The sequence below is a fragment of the Microtus oregoni genome, unplaced genomic scaffold (genome assembly GCF_018167655.1).
Source record: "Microtus oregoni isolate MIOR12 unplaced genomic scaffold, Mior012 000094F_ref0000399, whole genome shotgun sequence".
Taxonomy (NCBI): Eukaryota; Metazoa; Chordata; class Mammalia; order Rodentia; family Cricetidae; genus Microtus; species Microtus oregoni.
Genome location: NW_024544707.1, coordinates 510,968 through 532,281, shown reverse-complemented (window position 1 = coordinate 532,281; position 21,314 = coordinate 510,968). Strand labels below are relative to the sequence as shown.

Below are 21,314 nucleotides of genomic sequence, written 5' to 3'. Positions count from 1 at the left end.
AGGTCCATAAGCCCAGAGCTGGGAGATAGGAGACTCCTGGGGCTTGATGGCCAGCCAATCTAGCCAATCAATGCACTACAAGTTCAGAGCTAGACCCTGCCTCAAAGAGTAAGGCAGAGAGAGCAAGAGAGGAAGATACTTGATGTCAGCCTCTGGCCTCTGCATACCTGCACGCAGGTGAGAAGCACACTGGCATACAAATGTGCACACACTTGCACACAACACACAGAAGTAAACAAACAAACCAACCCCAGGCTATCAGCCTCGAAATCGTGAGCTCTCTCCATCACACCTACAAAAAGGTTTTGTGACACCCATACACAGTGATTCTGAAGCTATGGTCTTTGACATGGCCATGACAATTTCACAGCGGGCCTGTGATAGCTCTAACTGTTAATTTAACACAATCTGGAATGATCTGGGAAGAGAATCTCAATGAAGAACTGTCTACACTGGGTTGGGCTCTGGGCATGCCTGTAAAGCATTGTTTTAATTGAGTGACATGAAATAGGAAGACCCATCCTGAATGTGGGTGGCACTCTTTCATTGGCTGGGTCCTGAACTTTGTTAAGTGAATACAGCCAGCTTAGCATAAGCAAGCAATTGAGTGGGCGAGTGTGTTCATTTCTCTCCGCTCTTGACTGTGGCTGCAATATGACAAGCCATTTTCAGGATGCCCCTCCTGTTATGGACTGTAACCCGGAACTGTGAGCTAGAGTAAACTCTTTTCTCCCCTTAAATGGCTTTTTGTCAGACTATTTAATCATAGCAACACAAACAGAACCAGGACAGGACCCTTCATGCAAAGAGGAAGGCAAGTCTGTAGCTGAGTGCATGGCTCTCCTCTTCGTGCCTTGGCCCATTTCTCCCACTCACCTTCTCCTTCATTTTCTCAATCTTCTTCACAGAGCTGCGGCGCTGGGGCCGGTCCTCATGCCGGAGCAGGTTCATGCTGAGGTCTCCTGATTTGTTGAACTGTTTCTCCTCCTGCTTCTCAGCCTCCTTCAGCTTGCTTTCCGCACTGATGCTCTCCGCGTGGTACATGTGGTAAGTTTTCATGACCTGGGGACACATGCGTACAAGAAACCAGTAGCCTGTTACGGCTCTGCACAGTACATCCTATGGTCCCTGGGCCCCACTTCAGACTCCACACAGCTTAACTGCTTTACTTCTGCTCAAACTTCCTGAGGGCTGGAGATGAAGATGCTACTCAGGTACACTGACTTTATCACAAGTGACATCAACATCACTCTCTTCTTCATTATCATCATCCACATCATCAAGTCCCTGCTAAGTGTCAAGCACAAGCTAATAAACAGGAAATGAAGAAGAGCCACCACAGCCCACAAGTGGCATGGCAAGCTGGGCCCTCGTTGGCTGTCATCTCTAGTCCTGCTAGATGTAACCCTTCTATCCTTCCTCCTCATCTCTACCCCCAAGTCAGTGGGAAAGCCCTTAAAATGGGCTTTGCAAACTGCCTTGTTACGTAACCTAATAGATACTCTGTGGTCCCTGGAATACACTCAACCGTGGCTATACAAAGAATCCCAACAAAGCAAATTGCACTCTGCTACTCGTCTCCTATAACAAAACAGGATATGATTATAACAGGGGGAATTCTGAGCCCCAAGTTTCATCCTGAAACTTTTCTAAACTTGCCAAGCGTCCTATGAATGAGAAGTGAAGCTAGCGTTTCTTCTCTGATCTTGATGGAGACTTCTCTGCAGCCCACCCGCATGGCTCACTTGCAATTTACCCCAAAGCCACAAGAACCCACTTCTCGCTGATTTCATCCATTCTAGGATGCCGGTTCCGGTAAACTCTTGCAAACCCCCACAGCCCATAAAGAGTTCTTACTGGTACGTGCTTGACATCTAGTGGCCGGAAGGAACGACTGCAGCCTTAGCAGGTGAGCAAAGAGGTCCTGTTGTTCCCAAGGGTCTTTAGGCCATAACTGATGCAGAGAGCATGTAGTCAAGAACTGGAAATACCTACTTTGGTCTTCTCGGGGTTCCTACCTCCCCCTGTGATGCTCCCCCATCCCTCTACACTCAGAGGCACTCAGCTCTGGGGTTTTGCTGGCATGTTGCTAACTGCTGTCTGGATCTAGACACACACACCCTCCTGGGATTAGGGATGATTGCTACATCGACTTCTCTACTTCAGCTCATCTCAGCAGCAGCCTATCATCTGTACCAGGCAGTTCATATGGGTGGTGGGGGAAGCCTTTCTCTGTATGCCTACATCAGTGATTCTCAACCTGTGGGTCGGGACCCCTTTAAACAACCCTTTCACAGGATTCACCCAAGACCATCAGAAAACACAGACATTTACATTTTGATTCATAACAGTAGCAAAATTACCGTTAAGATGTAGCAACAAAAATAATTTTATGGTTGAGTCACCGCCACATGAGGAACTGTACTGAAAGGTAGAGAACCACTGCTTAGATTATCTGCTCAGTCATTCACGTGTGTATCTGTCTAATGCTGCAGGGTGAAGTCCCAGCAGGGTGCTCCCACCATTTTCCTCTGCCTCAGTATCCCCGCCCCCATCGCCTAATTTCCTTTCACTTCTCTTGAACCACACAGTGTTCCTGGATTGTCCTAAAGTTCCCATGCATGAAGAATGGAGTCCTGAGAACCTGGGGCCCAGCTGCCCGTGATCCCATTGAATCCTGACCCCGAAGATAACAGGGAATTCATTTGTAAAGGTGACATGTCAGGCAGCTGCTACTGCAGAACTTATTTGCAGACCACTCTGAAACAGGTTTATTTACACCGGAACCCTCGATTGTTGCCTTTATTTAACTACAGTTGTCCTTTGCTATTCATGAAGGACTGGTTCTCAGAAATTCCCCCACCGATGCCAAAATCTGCAAATGCTCACCTCTTACATAAAACTGTGTAAAGCCTGAGTCTGTCCTTCTGTAGACTTTATGTCACTTGTAATAGATGTTATATAATAGACGCCATACTGTGCTGAGAATAATTATAAGGACAAAGTCTGTCCATACTTAGTATAGACTTTTTTTTCTGAATATTCCCTGAAGTTTACTGAATATTTCCGCAGATGCCAAACTGACAGATACCCAGAGCCAACTGGACTGAAACACTGGCTTCCTCGGGAGAGACTTTGGTTTAATAGTCTAGAGAGCCTGCTTTATGTTGCCAATTCAGGATTGTTAAGTCGTACTTAAGTTTATCTGGTACTTCAGAGTTTACAAACATTGTCCAGTTATCTACTTCGATGGAAGGAGCGTTTCAAACCATCCTCAGCCCACTCTAGGAGGCAGTGTGATATCAATTAAAAGGGCAACAGCAGTTAACATTTACTGAGCACTTCCTACAGACTGAGCCTTTTCTAAGCTCTGCACACACCACACTATCTGTTTCTCACAAAAACCCATGGAGTTAAGGCTCCAAGCCAAGATGATTGACTTCCTGTGGGAGTCTAATGGGCACAAGTTTGCGGCTCCCTCTTGGTACATCTTCCTCTATCATGCAAAGGGATGACAGGAGCCTAAAGCTCACAGGGATTCAGAAGAACTTAGAGTCTCAACCATGCTGCTACACCCAAGGTGTCTATGGATGGGATGTGTGTCTTCATGCCTTCCTGGTGATGTCCAGACAGGGGCAGGCATAGGTACTTTAGAAATAGAGGTGCAAAGTGACTGGTTTTTAGCAGCCGTACACTAGGATAGGGTGTGTGTGTGTGTGTGTGTGTGTGTGTGTGTGTGTGTGTGTTATCCAGAGGGCTCCATCCCACATGATACCTAGCACAGCGGTTCTAGAGAACAGCCTCAAAGGGACACATAAGCTGAGACACTATCTTGGACTCGTGTGTTCTCAGAATGCAAGACCGAGGAGGTCCTCTAGGGATCTTGGTGTAGTAATCCCTTATTCAAAGAAACTGAGACTGGAGGCTGGGTCTTTTGATCCCTAGGCCTGGCCTTTTTTGCTGTCTTTTGCTATATTCACATGCCTTTCCCAGTTTCCCAGATCATGAAGGAAGGATGGTGGAGATCTGTTAGACCCTCATTTAAATGCAAACTATAACAGAGAGCTTGGAAGTCAAGAGCATCCATAAGGGGGCATGCTTTATAAGACATCAAAAGGATCAGTTGCTAGGAAACATTTTCTCACAGATGCAGTCGAGCTGTGCCTTGATCCTCGGGTAGGGCCAACCTAGGAACATGGACGTCTGCCCACAACTCCTGGGCTAAGCTGTTTCAAAGACATCCAAGAAAGAAGGGAAGTTCTACAACGTGTTTGACCTCCCACTGAAATGACTTATGATCTCTATAGAACTTGATCTCTATGTCCACTTGTTCATTTTTCCTGTCCAGAGACTATCTTGTCCCAACTAGAATGCGAAGTCCTGAGGTAGGCCCTTGCCTCAGGCACTAGGTCACGGCAGACTGCCATCAGCTGTCACTGTATTTCTGTATGCATGCATGATGTGTAGATGGATAAGGCTGAATGGACGGGTGGATGGAAGGGAGGATGGAGGGATGCATGGGTGGGAAGTGGAAGGAAAGGGGATGAAAGAGAGGAGAAAGGTGGGAAGAAAGGTAAAATGGGTACTATACAGTTAGTTTTTCTCTTTTTGATCTGATGACACTATTTGCGGATAAGGAGAAGTTATATCCTTTGTCATTAAATCCCAATGAGATACTTCTTATGTAGCTGTTACTATATTAGACACTATACCAGGAAATACTGCAGAGTATAAGACATATAGAGCCTAAGAGAATATGCATTATGGTGGGAACATGAACAATGATACTTGCTACTATCAGAGAATCACAGAACGTGGTAAGAGCTGTGACGTAGGGAGTGTGGGCACTATAGGAGTCCTTCCTGGGAAGTGATAGCCAAACCAAGCCTTGAAGAAGGAGTTGCTGTTATCTGTATGAACAGGGCTCAGGGCACAGATGAGTGTTTTAGACAGGAGACATTAGCCCAAGAGGAGCAGGAGCTGACCATGGCTGAGGAATAGCTGATGTATAGAAAAATGCCAGGTCGTCGGCGCCACTGCCTTCCCCTTCCCCTCCTCGCCCTGCTGTCACCACAGCGCACATCTGTTGTTTTTCTCTGCCTGGGATCATCTAGTCCTCCTCCAAGAACAATTTCCTGATTTTATTCGAGGAAACCCCCAAAATTCCCCTCCATTATTCTCAGTTCCATGGAGTTCATGGGAAACTGACATGACCTCCAATCCTGGCAGTGGCCACGAGACCCAGGCCTGGACAATTGGCAAACATTATTTCAATCCGTTCATAATGATGGGGGCTAACAATGTAAGCCAAACCAATTGGATGGTACCCTGCGGACCTTATTTGAAATACTGAGAAGTGCATGGCGCTGTGGTATCAGGAGGAGGGTAGGAGCTCAAGAGGGGGAAACTTGGTAGGAGAAGCTCACACAGAGGAAAATGAAACGAAAAGGAGCTACATGCTGGCTCCCAAATAAGGAAAGAAGGAAGAAAGGAAGGACGGATGAGTGGATAAATGGGTAGATGGATGCACAATGAATGGGTAGATTACAGAGGATGGATGGGAGAGAAAAGATAAGGAAGGAGAGAAAGAAGAAAGGAAGGAAGGAAGGAAGGAAGGAAGCCAAGTTCTCCTGCCTTAGAGCTAGTGAGCATAATAGAGAGGAAGGAGAGCTATACTTCACTGTGATTAAATATTTACCAAGCAGCTGTGCACCCGGATTACACCTAATGTCCTCAAAATATAGTACAGATGACAGAGAAAGTCTCTGTCCTCAAAGTACACACTGTATTGGTGAGTTGGTCATGAAATGACAGACAAGTCCCTGCCTGGATTCAGATATGCCTGAGCCACCAAAAGATCGACAAGTTCACATAATTAGTGATGTGGTGTGACTGGGTCCCCAAAACTTGTGGCATTAGGACATCAGTCCCCAGTGCGATCATGTCGAGAGGTGACTAATGTGGCCATTGCTTGAGTAAGTTGGCTATTGCAAGCTGGTTATGAATGTAATGTGTCATAAGACAGATTCAGACTCCTCTCACTGTCTGTGTTGGCCCTTTCATGGCCTCCCGTTTCCTGCCACAGATGGCATAGCATGAAGGCACTCACCGGGAGCTGGTGCCATATTCATGGACCTCCCAGATCCCAAAGCTTACACCGAATAGCAACTATTTTTTTAGTAGGTCACCTACCTAGCTTCAGATACTCAGTGACAGTACCACTAAACACTAAAACAGCTGGTCTATGCTGGATTCCTGTCCCTTGCCAATAATTGAGTCCCCAATGGCAGATTTTCTTCCCTTGGAGCTCCCCGGCTACCCATATCAGTCCTGATCCCAACTGATCAAGCTTAGGGCAATGACTCATGAACAATGCTGACTGGCAGAGCACAGGCTCCTCCCACATGCCAACAGCCACCTCCCTGCTGTTTCTTGTGGCCACTGCGCCTCCCCCTCATGCTCTATCAAATGCCATCTCTTCTCTGTTGACTTTCCGCTCAAAGATTTCATCAGGTCACCTCACTTCTCCCAATCCCTCACACTGGGTCAGATCCCCATGGAGGAGTTCTCTTCGGTGTCTAGCCACATCTCGTCATCCACACAGATAAGCAGCACCAGGCACATCCGTGGCTGAACGAGCATCCCACAGGACAGATGGAAGCAGTGAGAAGGGCACCAAGAGAGAGACCTCACCTGACAGTGATCTCGCTCTGAGTCTAGACATGCTCATCACATGATCCCTCATGGGCGGGGTGGCATAAAGGCAGACATGCAAACAAAAAAAGCCCTCCAAATGCCAAAACCTCAATCCTTCTTTCCTTTGAATGGGGCGACCGAGAACCCAGGCTAGTTGACTGTGTAGGGTCAGGGCTTCCCCACACACGATAGAAACATTATTCATGTAAACAAGATGGTTCTCAGAGTCCCTTTTGTGTTACGAGAAACCCCCTCGATGCTCTTGGGACCCTTGTGGTGCAGGTGGGAAAGCCACTGGGGAACTAAGCCTCACACTGATGTATCTTGAGTGCTTGTCTCTGGCCACAGCCACCCAACAAGTGAGTGAGACTAAACTTACGGCAGTAGCAAACGGCTTCTGGTACACCAGGCTGCCTCTTACTGCCCAAGTGAGCAACATCATCTTCTAAAGCCTGTCTATGGAAGCCCAGTTGGCCCCCTGCACCGAGGTTTCCACTCCCTCATCGACCCACTGCAGGTCGAAAATATTCAGAAACTGCTTGCACCCCTACTCAGCACGGACATTTGTTTCCCCTGTTGTTATCCCCTCAAGAATAGAGCATCACGCCTGTCTGTATAGTGTCTACTTCCAGTGAGCATCATACAGAAGCAAGCGTATCTGAAGGACGTGGGAGGGCTTGTGTAGGTTCTATGCAAATAGTATGTTGTTTTATATAAATAGTATGTTGTTTTATGTAAGGAACTCTGTTCTCAGATTTTGGCATCTGTGGGGGTCCTGAAAACAGTCTCCTGTAATTGCTTAGGGACAACTGTAGTGGGCATATATTTATATGACCAGATAATATATTTCCTTAAGACACACAGGGATGGGGCTTAAGCCTAGGGACTCTACCACAGGCTCGGCCACTCCCCAGCTGGGTGACCCTGGGCTTGCTGTCTGACTCTTCTGTGCCTCAGACCCACCACCCACCATAATATTGTGGATGCCTCCTCCTTCCAAAAATCATGTGAGAACAAAAAGGAATCAGTACAACAGGAGCATTGAGACCAGCACCTAGCCTGTGACCAGCGCCGGGTGCAGAGGGAGAAAAAATGACGACCATGGGAAGGGTGTACGAGGACAGTGGCTCCCACTCATGGGAACTGGGTGTGTGAGGCATGTCGGACAGGCGCACTGACTTGGAAAAAAATAGCTCTGGAAGGAGACCCCACTAACAAGACGCCAGTAACCTAGCAACTGAGGTGGTGTGGGGGCAGGGAGAGAGCCAGGCAATGCAACGGGAGACTTCCTGCTATGCCCCTTTCTGTAGTAGTTTAATTATTGCTGTTTTTACTGTTTATGGAGAATCTATATTAATCTATTCCTAACCTTTAAAAAAAATGAAGCCTGTTTTTTCCCCATTTGTATGGGTGGTGTGTGTGCATGTATATATGCATACATATTTGCATATGTGAACATCCTGGACCCTGAGGTTGATAGTAGCCAACACTCTCCCGCTAATTCAATGAGGCAGGGATTCTCAATCAAACCCAGAGCTCTCTGATAGCCATTGAGCTCTTCATCCATCTCCAGAAGGGAAGCTGGAAATAACCGTGTGTTCCCAGGAAGAGGAATCAGGGACTCTCTGGCAGGGCTTATAAAGCCTGTGCTTTTGCCAGTGTACAAGGCTGCTTTTCCACTCACTAATTAGGACAGGGAGAATTTACAGAAAGGAAGAAGGGGGCTGGATTTGGACAATTTAAAGAAAAGTATTCAATTAGTTAAAGGGCCCAAAGGCATGTAGAAATGCTGAAGGTTGTATTTAAAGGTCATTCTAGAAGATGTAGGGGGCTCTTTGGTCAGCTAACCTCCTTGGTGAGCTCCAGGCTGGTGAGGGATCCTGTATCAAAAAAAGGTGAACGGTCCCCAAGGAAGGACACCTGACGTTATTTTCTGTCCTCTACATGTGTGCCCACACACGTACATGCACATACATATGTACTGTCACACACACAGAGAGAGAGAGAGAGAGAGAGAGAGAGAGAGAGAGAGAGAGACATGTAAAATACAAAGGAGGATACATATAGAGCCTGGGTAGAGCTGGGACTAGAACTCAGGTTCGGCGAGGCCCTCTACACTACCCCATCAGGAAAGAGACAACATTACAAATATTTTCCTGGATGCTCAGAGTGGATTTCATGCCCTGAGTCTGACACACAACCAAATCCAGTTTGAATCTGCACAAGGTATAGCCTAGTCACTATTCTCGTTAGTATCTTCAGTCATCAGCTGCTGCTCGGTGTGGACACCTGAAGTCCTCTCCATTTTCCTCTCAACAAAGAAACAACGTTCCTCAGGCAGCCAGAGCAGAGCGACTGGGCACAAGGGAGGGGCTGAAGAGGCCTATCCAGGGTACCAATCAGTTACCAAACAACAGCTGGATCTCATGACCTAGAAATACAGTGAAACCCTAAACATAATTTTAGCTGACGTTTGTTGTTTTGGTTTGTTTTCGTTTCCTTGGAAGGACAGCACCATAGTCTACAATCTCACCCTGTGTTCTTTCCTTTCGAGTCAATATGTGATCAAAGACTATAATGTGGGGGGCTGATGGGAGCTCGGAGAAGAGAAGGGCTTGGCAGACCAAGGGTAGAATTGATCGCCATCATCATTGCCCTCGGCAGGGCCCCTAAGCAGACAACTTCCACTGAGCATTGAGAAGGAAAAGAATGGGGTTGACTGCATAGTTTTTCTCTACCGCATTCATTCCTTAGTTACTACGCCTGTGAGACTACGGCTGGGGAACAAAGGGAGCTGGGAAGATGTGTGTTACCCGGATATTAAGAAGAAACTTCTAGCAGTGAAGTCCAGGAAGTCCGTAATGCTCCCAGAAGCTGGGTAGCTGTGACTGACAGCTAGACATTGCTCAGGCATGGCTTTTAGCACCTGGGGCTACAGAAAAACAGGGAGTCTACTTTTCTATCTCATGACCTGGGGCCTAAATGTAACTTGCTTTGGGTATTAGCAAAAGCGGTTACTAGCAGAAATTTGTCCACTCTCTTTGGGTTCCTTTATCTTAATCATCTGGAAGACCGCCACCACATAACTGGCTACAATTGAACCCAGCACAAATCATCAATCCAGAGACTCATAAGCAAGCAACATGGTAGGTTTGAAGCCGTTGAGTTTGGAAGCAATTTTTAAGAGAAACAGTGAGCAAGCAGCACATTCGGCTTCATGTTCTGTCACCAGCACACATGCACTTTATCCTTGTCTGCACGCTCAAATCTAACACTCCTTGAGGCAAAAACCCTTCACCTTCACTGTCTACACACCACTTCCTCATCCCTTTGTTCCAGTCAGAGCCACGGGAGCATCAAGGATGGGAAAGGGGCTGATAGAGACCAACTCTAAAATGTTCCCAGTTCCCGGACAGCAAAGATTCTCCGGTACCACAGCGGGAAACCCTGAATTTAGGAATTAAACTGTACTTCTAAGTAACTGTGGTCATCCCTCAGTACCTATGGTGATGGTTTCAGGACACCACTTCACACAGATCCAGATATTAAATTCCATGATTGTTCAGATCCCTTATATGAACGGTGCAGTGATTGTAAAGAACCTACACACCCCTCTCCCTACTTTCAGATCATCTTGAGAGCCCTCACAGTACCGAACAACGTTTCGTTGTATAAATGGGCATTGCACTGTGTTGTGATGCTTAGGAAATAACAAGATATCCTCGTGTGTTGGTAACATACAGTATTTAAAAAACCATTTTTGACCCAAGGTTGATTGAACCTATGTATGTTAGTTGGCTTTTTGTCACCATGGCAACACTTGAGAGAAATTAAAGGAGGAAAGATTAATTTTGGTCCATGGTTTCAGAGTTTCCAGTCTATGCTCAGCTGACTCCTCTACTGTAAGCTCATGGTGATACAGAGCATTGTGAGTCAAGACTGTGGGTCAAACCGGAGTGGCTCACCTCATAGCAACCAGGAAGCAGAGAGACATGAAGGGTTCAGGGACAAGACACCTTTTAAGGATGTGTCCACAGTGTCCTACTTCCTTCAATCAGGCCCCAGCTTTCCTACCTCCCAATATTGTCATCAAATAAAGCTGCATTGGTGCATCAAGCCTGTAGCAAATGAGCTTTTGGAGGTATTTCAGAGTCACTGATTGGGGACCTATGGACACAGAGGGCCGCAGTTGGCAATATGGAATATTTAATGTTGGTACCTGAGGCCCCCTCTCCTTCACACACACACCAAAAGAAGAGAGAGCTGGGAGGCACTGGGCCCTTCCCCTCTCCCAGCTCCTGGAGTATCACTAGCAGGCCACCATGAGCACAGCATGGCAGTAAGAGGCTTGTTACGGTGTGAGAAACTACCTATGTGCATGTCTGCTGCCAATAGTGTTTCTGTCCAGCTGCCCTAACCTGTGGACAGAATGGGCAGCTAGATACACAGAACTTGTTGAGTTCAGGGCACTATGAGGGACACGAGATGGCATTATCCTTTCAATCTTTGACATCACTTGGTACTATGGAACCCATAAACCAGAGGAAAAGGATAAGCCCCCGTTTTCCGAGACAAAACTGAGAGATGAAGTAACGTTGTCAATGCCACATGGTCTTTGGGTATCTAGTGCGGTATCACTCATCAGCCAAGACCTGACTCCAGAGAAATCACTCTACGACAGGAGCAGCGCAGACAATGAAGACATGAGGTTTTTATATGGCTGCAACAGGACTCAGAGGATAAAAGCACACAGGCTACAGCAGGCGAGGGAAACTATGGTGGTGAAGAAAGGTATTGGGGATGAGGATAAACAGCTCTCCTGGTTAGTTTTTATTGTCAGCTGACCATAACCGAGAGTCACCTGGGAAGAGGGAACCTTGGTTGAAGAACAGAAGACTGGCGTCTGGGTTTGTCTGTGAGAGTGTCTTGCTTGGTGGTTGATGTGGGAGGGCCCAGCCCAGCCCACTGTAGGCAGCGCTATTCCCTAGGCACGTGGGCCTGGGCTGTATGAGAAAGCAAGCGATCTGGAGAACAAGGCAGTAGACAGAGGTTCTCCACAGTTTCCATTTCGAGCTCCTACCTTGAGTTTCCACCCTGACCTCCCCTAATCACAGATTGTGACCTGGAAGTAGAAGCCAAGTAAACTTATTTCTCCCTGAGTTGTTTTTGGTCAAGTTGTTTTATCACAGTGACAGAAAGTGAACAAGAACAGCTAGCCAGAATGAGGTTTCCGGCTGGCGGATGGAGGGAAGGTTAGAGACCCAGGCAGGAGCACTGAGGTTCTGTGCCTAGAGCAATGCTGCAGGGCTGCTGTAGAGTAAGTACTCCATTCACAGAGGGACTGAAGGAGCAGAGGAAGGACCTAGCCTGGGTAATGACCAGCGTGGGGCTATCCTCTCCAGAATTCTGAGCTACACAATCTATTCATTCACCAACCCTACACATGCACCGACCCCACTCCCGTGAGTACAGACAACAGCCTACCACACCCGTTGAAGGTAACAAAATTATGACAGTCATGATGAATGGCTCATAGCCTCTCTAGCACATTACCCTTTGCGCTAACAGTGCTTTTTATGTGTGCACCCTCAGGGCACTCGGTCCTCTATAGCTGTGCTCGCCACATCTGTGGAGTCAACCAACTGCAGGTTGAAAATATTTAGGAAAGAAAATTTTATCTATACCAAGCATGAACAAACTTTTTCTCATCACTAAACAACACCGCGTAATAATTGTCTGCATGGCGCTGATGCTGTATTTACAGTAGTAGGCAGTTTAGGAATGGCTTAAAGTACCTGGGAGGATGTGTGACATGACACCACTTTATACAGAGGCCTGAGCATCAGCAGAGCTCCTGTGTCTATGAGGCTACAAAGACTGTGGGAGGATTTCACTGTTCTTTCCAGCTGGAAACAAGATTTGACCCAGATTCTGACTTCAGAGTGTCTGCCTTCTCTTTACCTCTTTTCTCTGTGCTATTAGGGTGAACCTGGGGCCCTGAACATGCTGGGTAAAAGCTCTATTACTGAGATACACACCCAGGCCTATATTTACTTTTTTATTATTATATTTTATGTATTATAGGGCATATATATTATTATATATTATATATTACAGGATAAGGTCTTTCTTACTAAGTTGTCTAGGCTTTGCCCATACTCTTTAGCCTGGGAAGGCCTCTAACTTATAATCCTCCTGCCTCAGCTTTCTAAGTAGATGGGAATCACAGGTCTGTCTGTTTATCTGTCTATTCATCCACCTACCCGTCTATCTATCTATCTATCTATCTATCTATCTATCTATCTATCTTGAAACAAATTTGGAACACACTCTCCCTATTTGACATCAGTTTAAAAAAAATGTCTTATCCTAGGTCCTAGAGCTGCTGAGGTCAACATGGGGCCTTCCACCTGAAGTACAGGCCCTGAGCCCAGGTTCTTAGCCCCTGATGAGCCCATTGCTACCACCATGGGTATATATACAGGAAGATAGTAATAACAAAGAGAAAGAGCTTCACAAAGTCTGCACTTATTCACATATTAAATCACGACTCTCATAAGGAACCCCTGAATGTATAAACATAACAGTTCTACCCGGCACTTTCCCTCTTGGGCCTACCCTACACTGTACCAAAGGCTATCTATGGGGCTCTCCACACTCCTCACTAAGGAAGCCAACGTCTGTTCTTGCCCTCCACTCCCTACCTCCCTGAGATCTAACACCCATCGTAAGTATGCTTAGGCCTTGGCTTCAAAGCAGGCAGAAAAGTCAGCTCTGGGCTAAAGTGTGATGTTCTCCACTGGTGACAATCAGGCATGCTCACTATTTTACTTCAAGCTATCCTCAGAGCCGGGTTCCATTCTATGGAGCTATGTTCCACTCAGGCAGCTATGAGCCTGCCTGAGATCACAGTCATTAAGCCTGGAACCTATGGCCCCTGACACCCAAGTCCATATCCCTGTCCTCTGGAGACTTCACGCTGTGTTCTTCATCCTCCACCTCCAGACTTTTGCGCTCATGAGTAACACATCCTATATCTGGAAGATCGTGTTACTCTCTCACACACTTTAGCTTGCTAAACATGTTCAGGACCCATTCCAAACACAAGTAATCAGGAGTTTGAATCATGAGTCACAACATACTTTCATGGTGACCTGCTATCACTCCAAATTCTGCCTCCCTCCCTCCGGCTATGGGTGATGAAGACGAGAGACCCAAACAGATAGCAATGGTCCTGGACAGAACTTACTGTGTAGAGCTCATTAGTCACCTTCAGCAGCTCCTCATGCATCTGCAGGCCAATCTCTTTGCTCTGGAATATGAAAGAACAAATGTCAGCACACGGAAATGGTCTGGTTGTCCCATTTAAAGTCAAATTGCCCAAAAGTAAGACACATACTCCCAGCCCTTTGATTCTGAAGTAGGGGATAACATCTTCCAAGGCTGTCAAGATAAAACTTTAGAGTTACCTGGTAGACTTTATCATCCCTTCTCCTCAGTTCAATCTATCACTATGTCCTACTTTCCAACTGCCCAACCTTTTATACCTTGCAGCAAGAATTGGGGGTTCCCTCCCATCACCCATCTCTGTTCTTTCTACTCCCTCATAGAACCACACACTTGGCCTGCATGTGTCCCTCCAGCCCAGTTCTCCCAGGGAACGTCATCCTAATTCCACATGGTGGGTTGCTCTTTGTGCTGATATGGTCTAGGCTGACTTAACTAGACAGGGAAGCAGGATCTGCAGCTGTAGGAGAATGTTTGAACCCTTCTACCAAGTGCAAGCAAAACTCCGTGTAGCCCCAGTTGATACCAGCAGGCATGTAAAGACAGAAAGAGAATACTGCCTTAGACAGACAGAGTGAAAGGAACCTGGTTCCTATCATTGCTCTCTGAGCACTGACTGGTCCCAAAACTCAGCGTCAGCCTCTAGTCTCCATCTACTTCTTTGGTTTAAGACATGTTGAGTTACATTCTCCTCCTGCTGTAGCTAGAGCATCCTAATGCACACAAACTCGTCTTCCATCACCAGTTCCTAGAATACGACATCCTCACTCTAGACCCAGGGCTCCAACACTGCCTTTTCTGCCTAAGCCAGGGTCATATCATGGAGGCTGAGAAGGCTCTGACTTCATTCAGAAGCCAGAAACTGGGAACCACTGAAGGCTTTGGAGTCATAGAATAGGATGCTCAGGGTCATACCTCAGGAAGAAGAACATGTGCATAGAGCATGGACTGTGGGGTGGGGGTGGGGTGGGACTGGAGGCATGCTCTTGCATTTCCTCAAGAGAACTGTAGGCCACCACATGGGCCTTACTAGGTCTCAGTTGGTCAACTCCTGGGCACCTCCCCGGAGCAGCCACAAAGTTGATGCTTGGCAGGCAGCCTTCAGAGCATCTTTATTTTTGTTAATTTTTTTTAAAGCTGGAGTTGGTTAGGGAAGGAAAATATTCCCAATTACAGTTCCAAATACTACTGAGTAGTGAGCCCAAACCAAACATTCCACCATGGACAGGAGGCCAAAACCAAGATGATCTTCAATAGGCCACCACACCCAAACCTTGGGGACTCCAGTGACAACAAATTGGGCCTCACTCCCCACATTTTTTTGCATTGTTTTCATGCCTACAAAGGACATTGGGTAGAAGGCACTTCTTTCACATGCAAGGCTGGGCCAGAGAAGGCTCAACCATCCCAGTCTTGCCTTTCTGACATACCGACAGTAAACTGAGGCTAGCCAGTCACAAGGGCCAGCCACCATGAAGCAGGTGTCCCCAGCCTCTTTCTCCTCAAAAGCTAATCCTGGCTAAATTTCCTTAGGACAACCACCAACTCTTTGGGACGCATTCCTATGGATGGATAACAGGATGATGGGGAGTCTGCCTGCCTCTTCGTAGGAAAACTCCCTACCTTTAGCCTGAAGTTGTGACCACAACAAACGTTTCTAAACATTACCAAATGTCCTGGGCCACTACAACCATTCCTCAGTGAAATACTGCCTGAGGCAAGGCCTCCAAACAGCAGCTTCTCTGGCCTGCGTGCATATTTTGTTTGGCCCTTTGGAGCTTCTAGAAAGTCTGAACACTTTCCCAGCATTTAACAATCAAGATATTTCCCTCATAAGCCCCAATTTTCAGCTCCTCTAGGAAGACTAGATGGCCCAGTATTCCAAGTCCTGTGTCAACTATGGCTGGCTCATGCGTTCCAGCTGGCCACGGGGCCCAGGGCCTGCTCACCAGGCCATGACCTCGTCGGCTTGGCCCACAGAGGTGTTTCAATTTATGATTCAGAAACCAGGAGGCATTTCAGAAAGGAGTGGCCATTTGTACCTCCAGGTGCTCATAAGGATGACAACTGCGGGGTCAGGAAAACTGGGATGTGAAGGAACCTTTCAGCCATCCCACTCCAACTCACAGTCCACGGGCTGCATACACCTCAGGGTAGCTAGGGATCCAACCCAGCACAAAGCTGGAAACGTACTTAACATATTATCAGATTTCTTTTTGGAATTTGTTTTTTTTTTTTTTCCTGTAACTCAACTGCGTAGTTCCCAATCCTGATTTTTGTCTGCAACCACACTGTATGGCAGCGGCAAAAGGTTGGCCACTCTAAGTAGGAAAGTCTGAAGAGTGTGGTTGCTGAAACCCAGCCTCATGGTTCTGCAGCGGCCCCCAGCACCACGACCCATGTGGAGTCACAGTACCCCAAGCCCTTGCTTGAGCCTGTGCTATCTCTTCTAGTTCCGCCCTAGCTCTGGGCATTCACACCGGAATGGAGTATCTAGTAGAGACCAGCCTCCATCAGGCACCGCAGACAAAGCTGAGCAGGAAAGCCCTGTTACAAGCAGTATTTAGCAACAGCATTCATGAACATCTTCCATTTGCTCGATACTATTCAGAGTCCCTCCCAAGTGCTATCTGATGTAAACCTGTAATGATTATTCTCTTTGACACGTGGGGAGAGCTAGAGGTTCAGAAGGGCTGGGTACCTTGCCCAAGATGGCTCAACTGGAAAATGGCAGAACTCAGAATCAGCTTTTGGTTGGTCTGGCTCAAAAGTCTGGTCTATTTCTTCAGGACTCTGGACAACATGAGGGCACACAGGTGAATGGGAAGACCAATCCCACAGAACACTACATCTCTCTGCTCAGGTATTACTCGAAGGCCATGCCCCCGCCCTCAAGGCAAGTCTGGTCGCTTTTGCTCCAGTGGTTCTGCTAGGGACACATCAGCATCAATAAGCATCACTTGCTTTTCCATTCCTCCTCCTAAGAGAACAAGGGATGTGGGTGAGACTGGCCTGTGATTGGCTGATCCACCGGACGTGGGCTGGCTGTGACAGGGCGACCTGGAAACTTGGCTCACAGATTGGATCACAGAAAGAATTGTGGCCCAGGCTGAAGCCAGAACCTTTTTCTGTAGGGGCATTTTCTGTGAAATGTTGATCACAGAGACGTGCGTACACGAGAAACTCTATAAATGCCCTCAGATACTCTCAGGGATGAAAGTTGGAGAAAATTTTTACCCTTCTTCATCAAATCAGGCAAATATTGCTTTACATCATCGAAAGATGAGACGGCGAAATTGCTCTTGTAACGACACAGTTCCCAAGTGAAATAAATTGCACTGCTATGAAAATCTTGCTATGTCTGACTCAATTTGGTTTTTAATGCAGGGTTAATTATGTTTTTGAGGGAAACCCTTACGACTTTATTATAGAACTGAGATATAGCTCAGAGGTGGAATGAATGCTTAGTATGCAGAGGGACTGGGTTCAGTCTCCAGCACCACACCCCAAAATAAAACCCCCAAAATAAGCTACCTTAATAAACACCCTAGGACTTTATGAGATACATTGAAAGGTTATGTTCTTAAGGAGTCTGTCCATATCCCCTTGTAACTAAGTCAAAGATGAACCATTTCTAACACTAATATCATCTTCTATGTTTCCTACCTTTGGAGTGTTCATACCTGCCCAAACCCATGCTGAAACCTAACCCTCAAAGGCATATGGTAATAATGTTGAAAGTAGTTAAGATTAGTTTAAGTTAGGAGAATGGGGCCCCCATAACGGGATTAGTGGCTTTCTCAGGAAGAGAGATCCCGTGTGATCTTTGCACAGCCTTGGGGTTCTGCAAAGTCCCCACCAGCAGGAAGGCCTCATTAGTTATGGCCCTCCAAGCCTGGCCTTCCAGCCTTCAGAGCTGTGAGCAGAGCAAACTTTAACCCTTTATAGATTACCCTGTCTGTATCTTTCAGTTATAACAACACAAAGCAGACTAGGACCACATCTAAAAGTCGCATTGTCTAATTATGTGGGGTAGGGCTCACCTAGGCTAAAGACAACAAGCACATATTCTCTCTCATATGCAGATCCTAGCTTCGGATCTTCGTGTTTAGTGTGTTTAACCTGCTGGTGGAAGCCAGGAAACCAGAAGCAGACCACTAGATAGGAGTGCAAGCTTCAAGAGAGAGGGAATAGGAAAACAGACAAAATGAAAGTAAAAAGCAGGAACACTGGGAGATTTGAGGAAAGGTCCAAGTGTGGAGGGGGATGGGAGGATGAGGGAATGAGGTTGGTGTAGATAAGAGAATGCAAGTGTCATGTAAGGAGAGAGGAGAAACACCCTGAGCGGAGCAAGGGGGATTGAGGATAGAAGAGTATAGGGGATGGGTTACCCTAAACTAAGGATCCATGAAAGGTCCTAATACTCATTTGGTAAAGGAGTTTGAACACAAGTACCCTACATGGGTGGACAACGCTGCTTCTAGAATATATGGGTTATTAAATGAAAATTTCAGGGCCAAACACGGGCTACCTCTCTACAAGGTTTTCATCGGGAAGGCCTCAAAGTCCCCAAAACTACACAGGCTATTGCCATTGCTCTTGGCTGTCCATCATAACTACATGGTAAGACCATACTGCTGAAGACATCATTCACTGTAGAAGACAGACCGAGAGAAATCAACCTCAGACTGATCAGGAAACTCTCCCTGCTGGCTACTTTACATAATAACAGAAGGTGCTCTGTAGGTTACGTGCGCGTGCATGTGCGTGTGTGTAACAATATCAGTGTTCTTACTCAGCACAGGACCCTGCATACTACAATACTGACCTGCTGGGAACACGCGCTCTCTGGTGCAGTATGGGTGTGATGGTTATAGGGGTAAAGCAATGGTCTTTTGACTGCATGTGAGCCCAGCACCATAGGAGGGATTTTGTGCTTGGTACCATGCACCTGATTAAAAGCCCATGAGAGGAGATCACAGACCCTACGGAATAACTTACTGTTGCTATTTTGCTAAATGATTATGCTGTCAAGCTGCATTCTGAATAATTGTGTTTATACGCATAGATCTGTTCTGCTCTCGGCTTTGGCCATAGAGCTTCTTTTCCTGTGGGTTAATGCAGAGACTCCTAACTGGTCAAAGCACCAAACATCTATAACAACCTCCTACCATCCAAGGCTCGGGAAACTTCACAGAAGGGCTGGCAGAAAGGATGGAGAAGAAAGTTGTGACATGCAGAGTTCTGGATATGACATGCTTTCCGTACACGTCCACTCACAGAAGCTGCTGTTACCTGTGTAAGAATAAGATCGTCCACAAGACCAAGCCAGCCAAGATTCTACTCTGGATGACAGAAGGGTCCCTCTGGACCCATCCTTATATAAGGAGCTCTCTTGGCAGTTGATAGCCAAGGAGTGAGAGCCACACGCCTTTGAGGACATGGCCATCAGTAGCATCAGTAGGTTGTCCATGCTCCAGTTCATGGCCACATACTCATGGGCATATGGGCAGCTCTAATTGGACTCAGCAGGTTATTAAAACCAATTTATAAAAGAAGACATGAAGTTGGGAGGGAGATGGTGGTAGGATAATAGGATGATTGGAGAAAGATAGTGTTGGGTGGATAGAAGCAATATGCATTGTATAAGTGTAGAAATTTTTCAAAGAATAAAAAATACTTTAAAAAGTAAATAAAAATTAATACTATCTTAAAATGTTGGACTGGGATTGGGGAGAGGGCTTAGAAGGTAAAGGCACTTATGACAATGCCTGACAACCTAGTTGTCACCTGTAGCCTACATGTGGGATAAGTTGTCCTCTATCTTCACATGTGTGCTGTCACACACACACACACACACATACACACACACACACACACACATGCACACACACATACACCAGTCAATCAATCAATCAAACAATGGAAACTTCTTAAATGCTGATGTAAACAACAAGACTCCTCTCCTCATTTCTCCAAGGAGACCATAAATAGTTCTTTAGACCACTCTCGGTCAGGAATAACTTTGGTCGACTCTGAGTTATCTCTGTCTCATCAATGCCTGCTACAGCTAGGCCAGTCTCTCTTTCCTTGCCTTTGTTCCTCTCTTTCATTCCAAAGCCCTGACACATCCTTCTGCTGTCTTCCATCCTCTGGCTTGTTTGTCCATCAAATCACAGACTTAAAAATCATGGGTACCTGGACCATGTAAGCACTGGCCAGAACCCAGAACCACTGTGTTCTTTCTTATGTCCAAAGCAAAGGCTTAAAGGCATGTCCCAGAGGATGTGGGCCTATCCTGCTTGTCCTGGAAGGTCAATACACAGCTTTCTAGATGGGGCTTAAGTCACTAATACAGCTCTGTATGTTGTTGCCTCACCCCCTCAGAACACCTTCCTCAGCCTGTTTCCCACCTGACCTTAAATGGTATGGGAAGTCCTTCAGTATATATGTTGTTTTAATTGGTTAGTGAATAAAGAAACTGCTTTGGCTTATAGCAAGGCAGAACAGACCTGGGGAGGGGAGACACGAGAGGGGAAGGATGGTAGAGGAGGGGGAATGGGGATGGGGACAGGACGACACTAAACTGAATTCTGGGAGAAAGAAGGTGGAGTCAGGGAGATGCCATGTAGCCCCCACAGGAGACAGACACTGGAGACAGAACTTTACCCGGTAAGCCACAGCCACATGGTGATACACAGATTAATGGAGATGGGCTAGTTTAGGATGTAAGATCTAGCCAATAAGAAGCTAGAGCTATTAGGCCAAGCAGTGATTTAATTAATACGGTTTCTGTGTGGTTATTTCGGGAGTCTGGGCAGCTGGGAGCACACTAGTGTCTCCTACCTTCCACTAGTTGACTTTTCCCTGTTCTTGGCCACCCATAGGGTTCCTTTTGTCTCAGAACCAACTAGTATTTCCTCCTGTGGCTGCAGCTCCAGATGGGATCATTCCTGTTTAAGTAGCAAATGTGGCCTCAAGTCTACCCTACTTCCTCCTCCTGTCTTCCTCCTGCCCTCCAACTCAGCAGTGCTTCTCAGTATCTCCTGGGGACATTTTTGACCCTGAAAGCTTCTTTTTCCAAGCTGCTGAAATAACTGGCCCAAGGCAGCCAACATTCCTTACAGCTGTGCTCTAAATGTTCAAAGGCCCCCTGGGCTCCTGTAGTTGAGCTGCCTTCCCAGCTGGTGATGCTGTAGGGAAGGTTGTGAAGCCAGAGGAGGTAGAACCTTGCTGGAGAAAATATGTCATTAGGAGTGGGTCTTCAAGTGTTATAAACTAGCCCTACTTCCCGTCCTCTCTCTGCTTCCTAAATCCAGTACAGTGTGACT

At 46.7% G+C, this 21,314-nt stretch overlaps 1 protein-coding gene across 2 annotated transcripts in view; it reads right to left on the bottom strand.

The window, feature by feature from the left end:
• Positions 1-21,314, bottom strand: part of LOC121442700 (SLIT-ROBO Rho GTPase-activating protein 3-like) — a 232,791-nt gene that overhangs the window by 65,240 nt on the left and 146,237 nt on the right. For both annotated transcript variants that reach the window (XM_041644313.1, XM_041644314.1), the window contains exons 4-5: positions 13,946-14,008; positions 877-1,062 (exon numbers count right to left, since the gene is read on the bottom strand). In XM_041644313.1, coding sequence (XP_041500247.1) covers positions 877-1,062; positions 13,946-14,008 — 249 coding nt within the window. The remainder of the gene's footprint in view (positions 1-876; positions 1,063-13,945; positions 14,009-21,314) is intronic.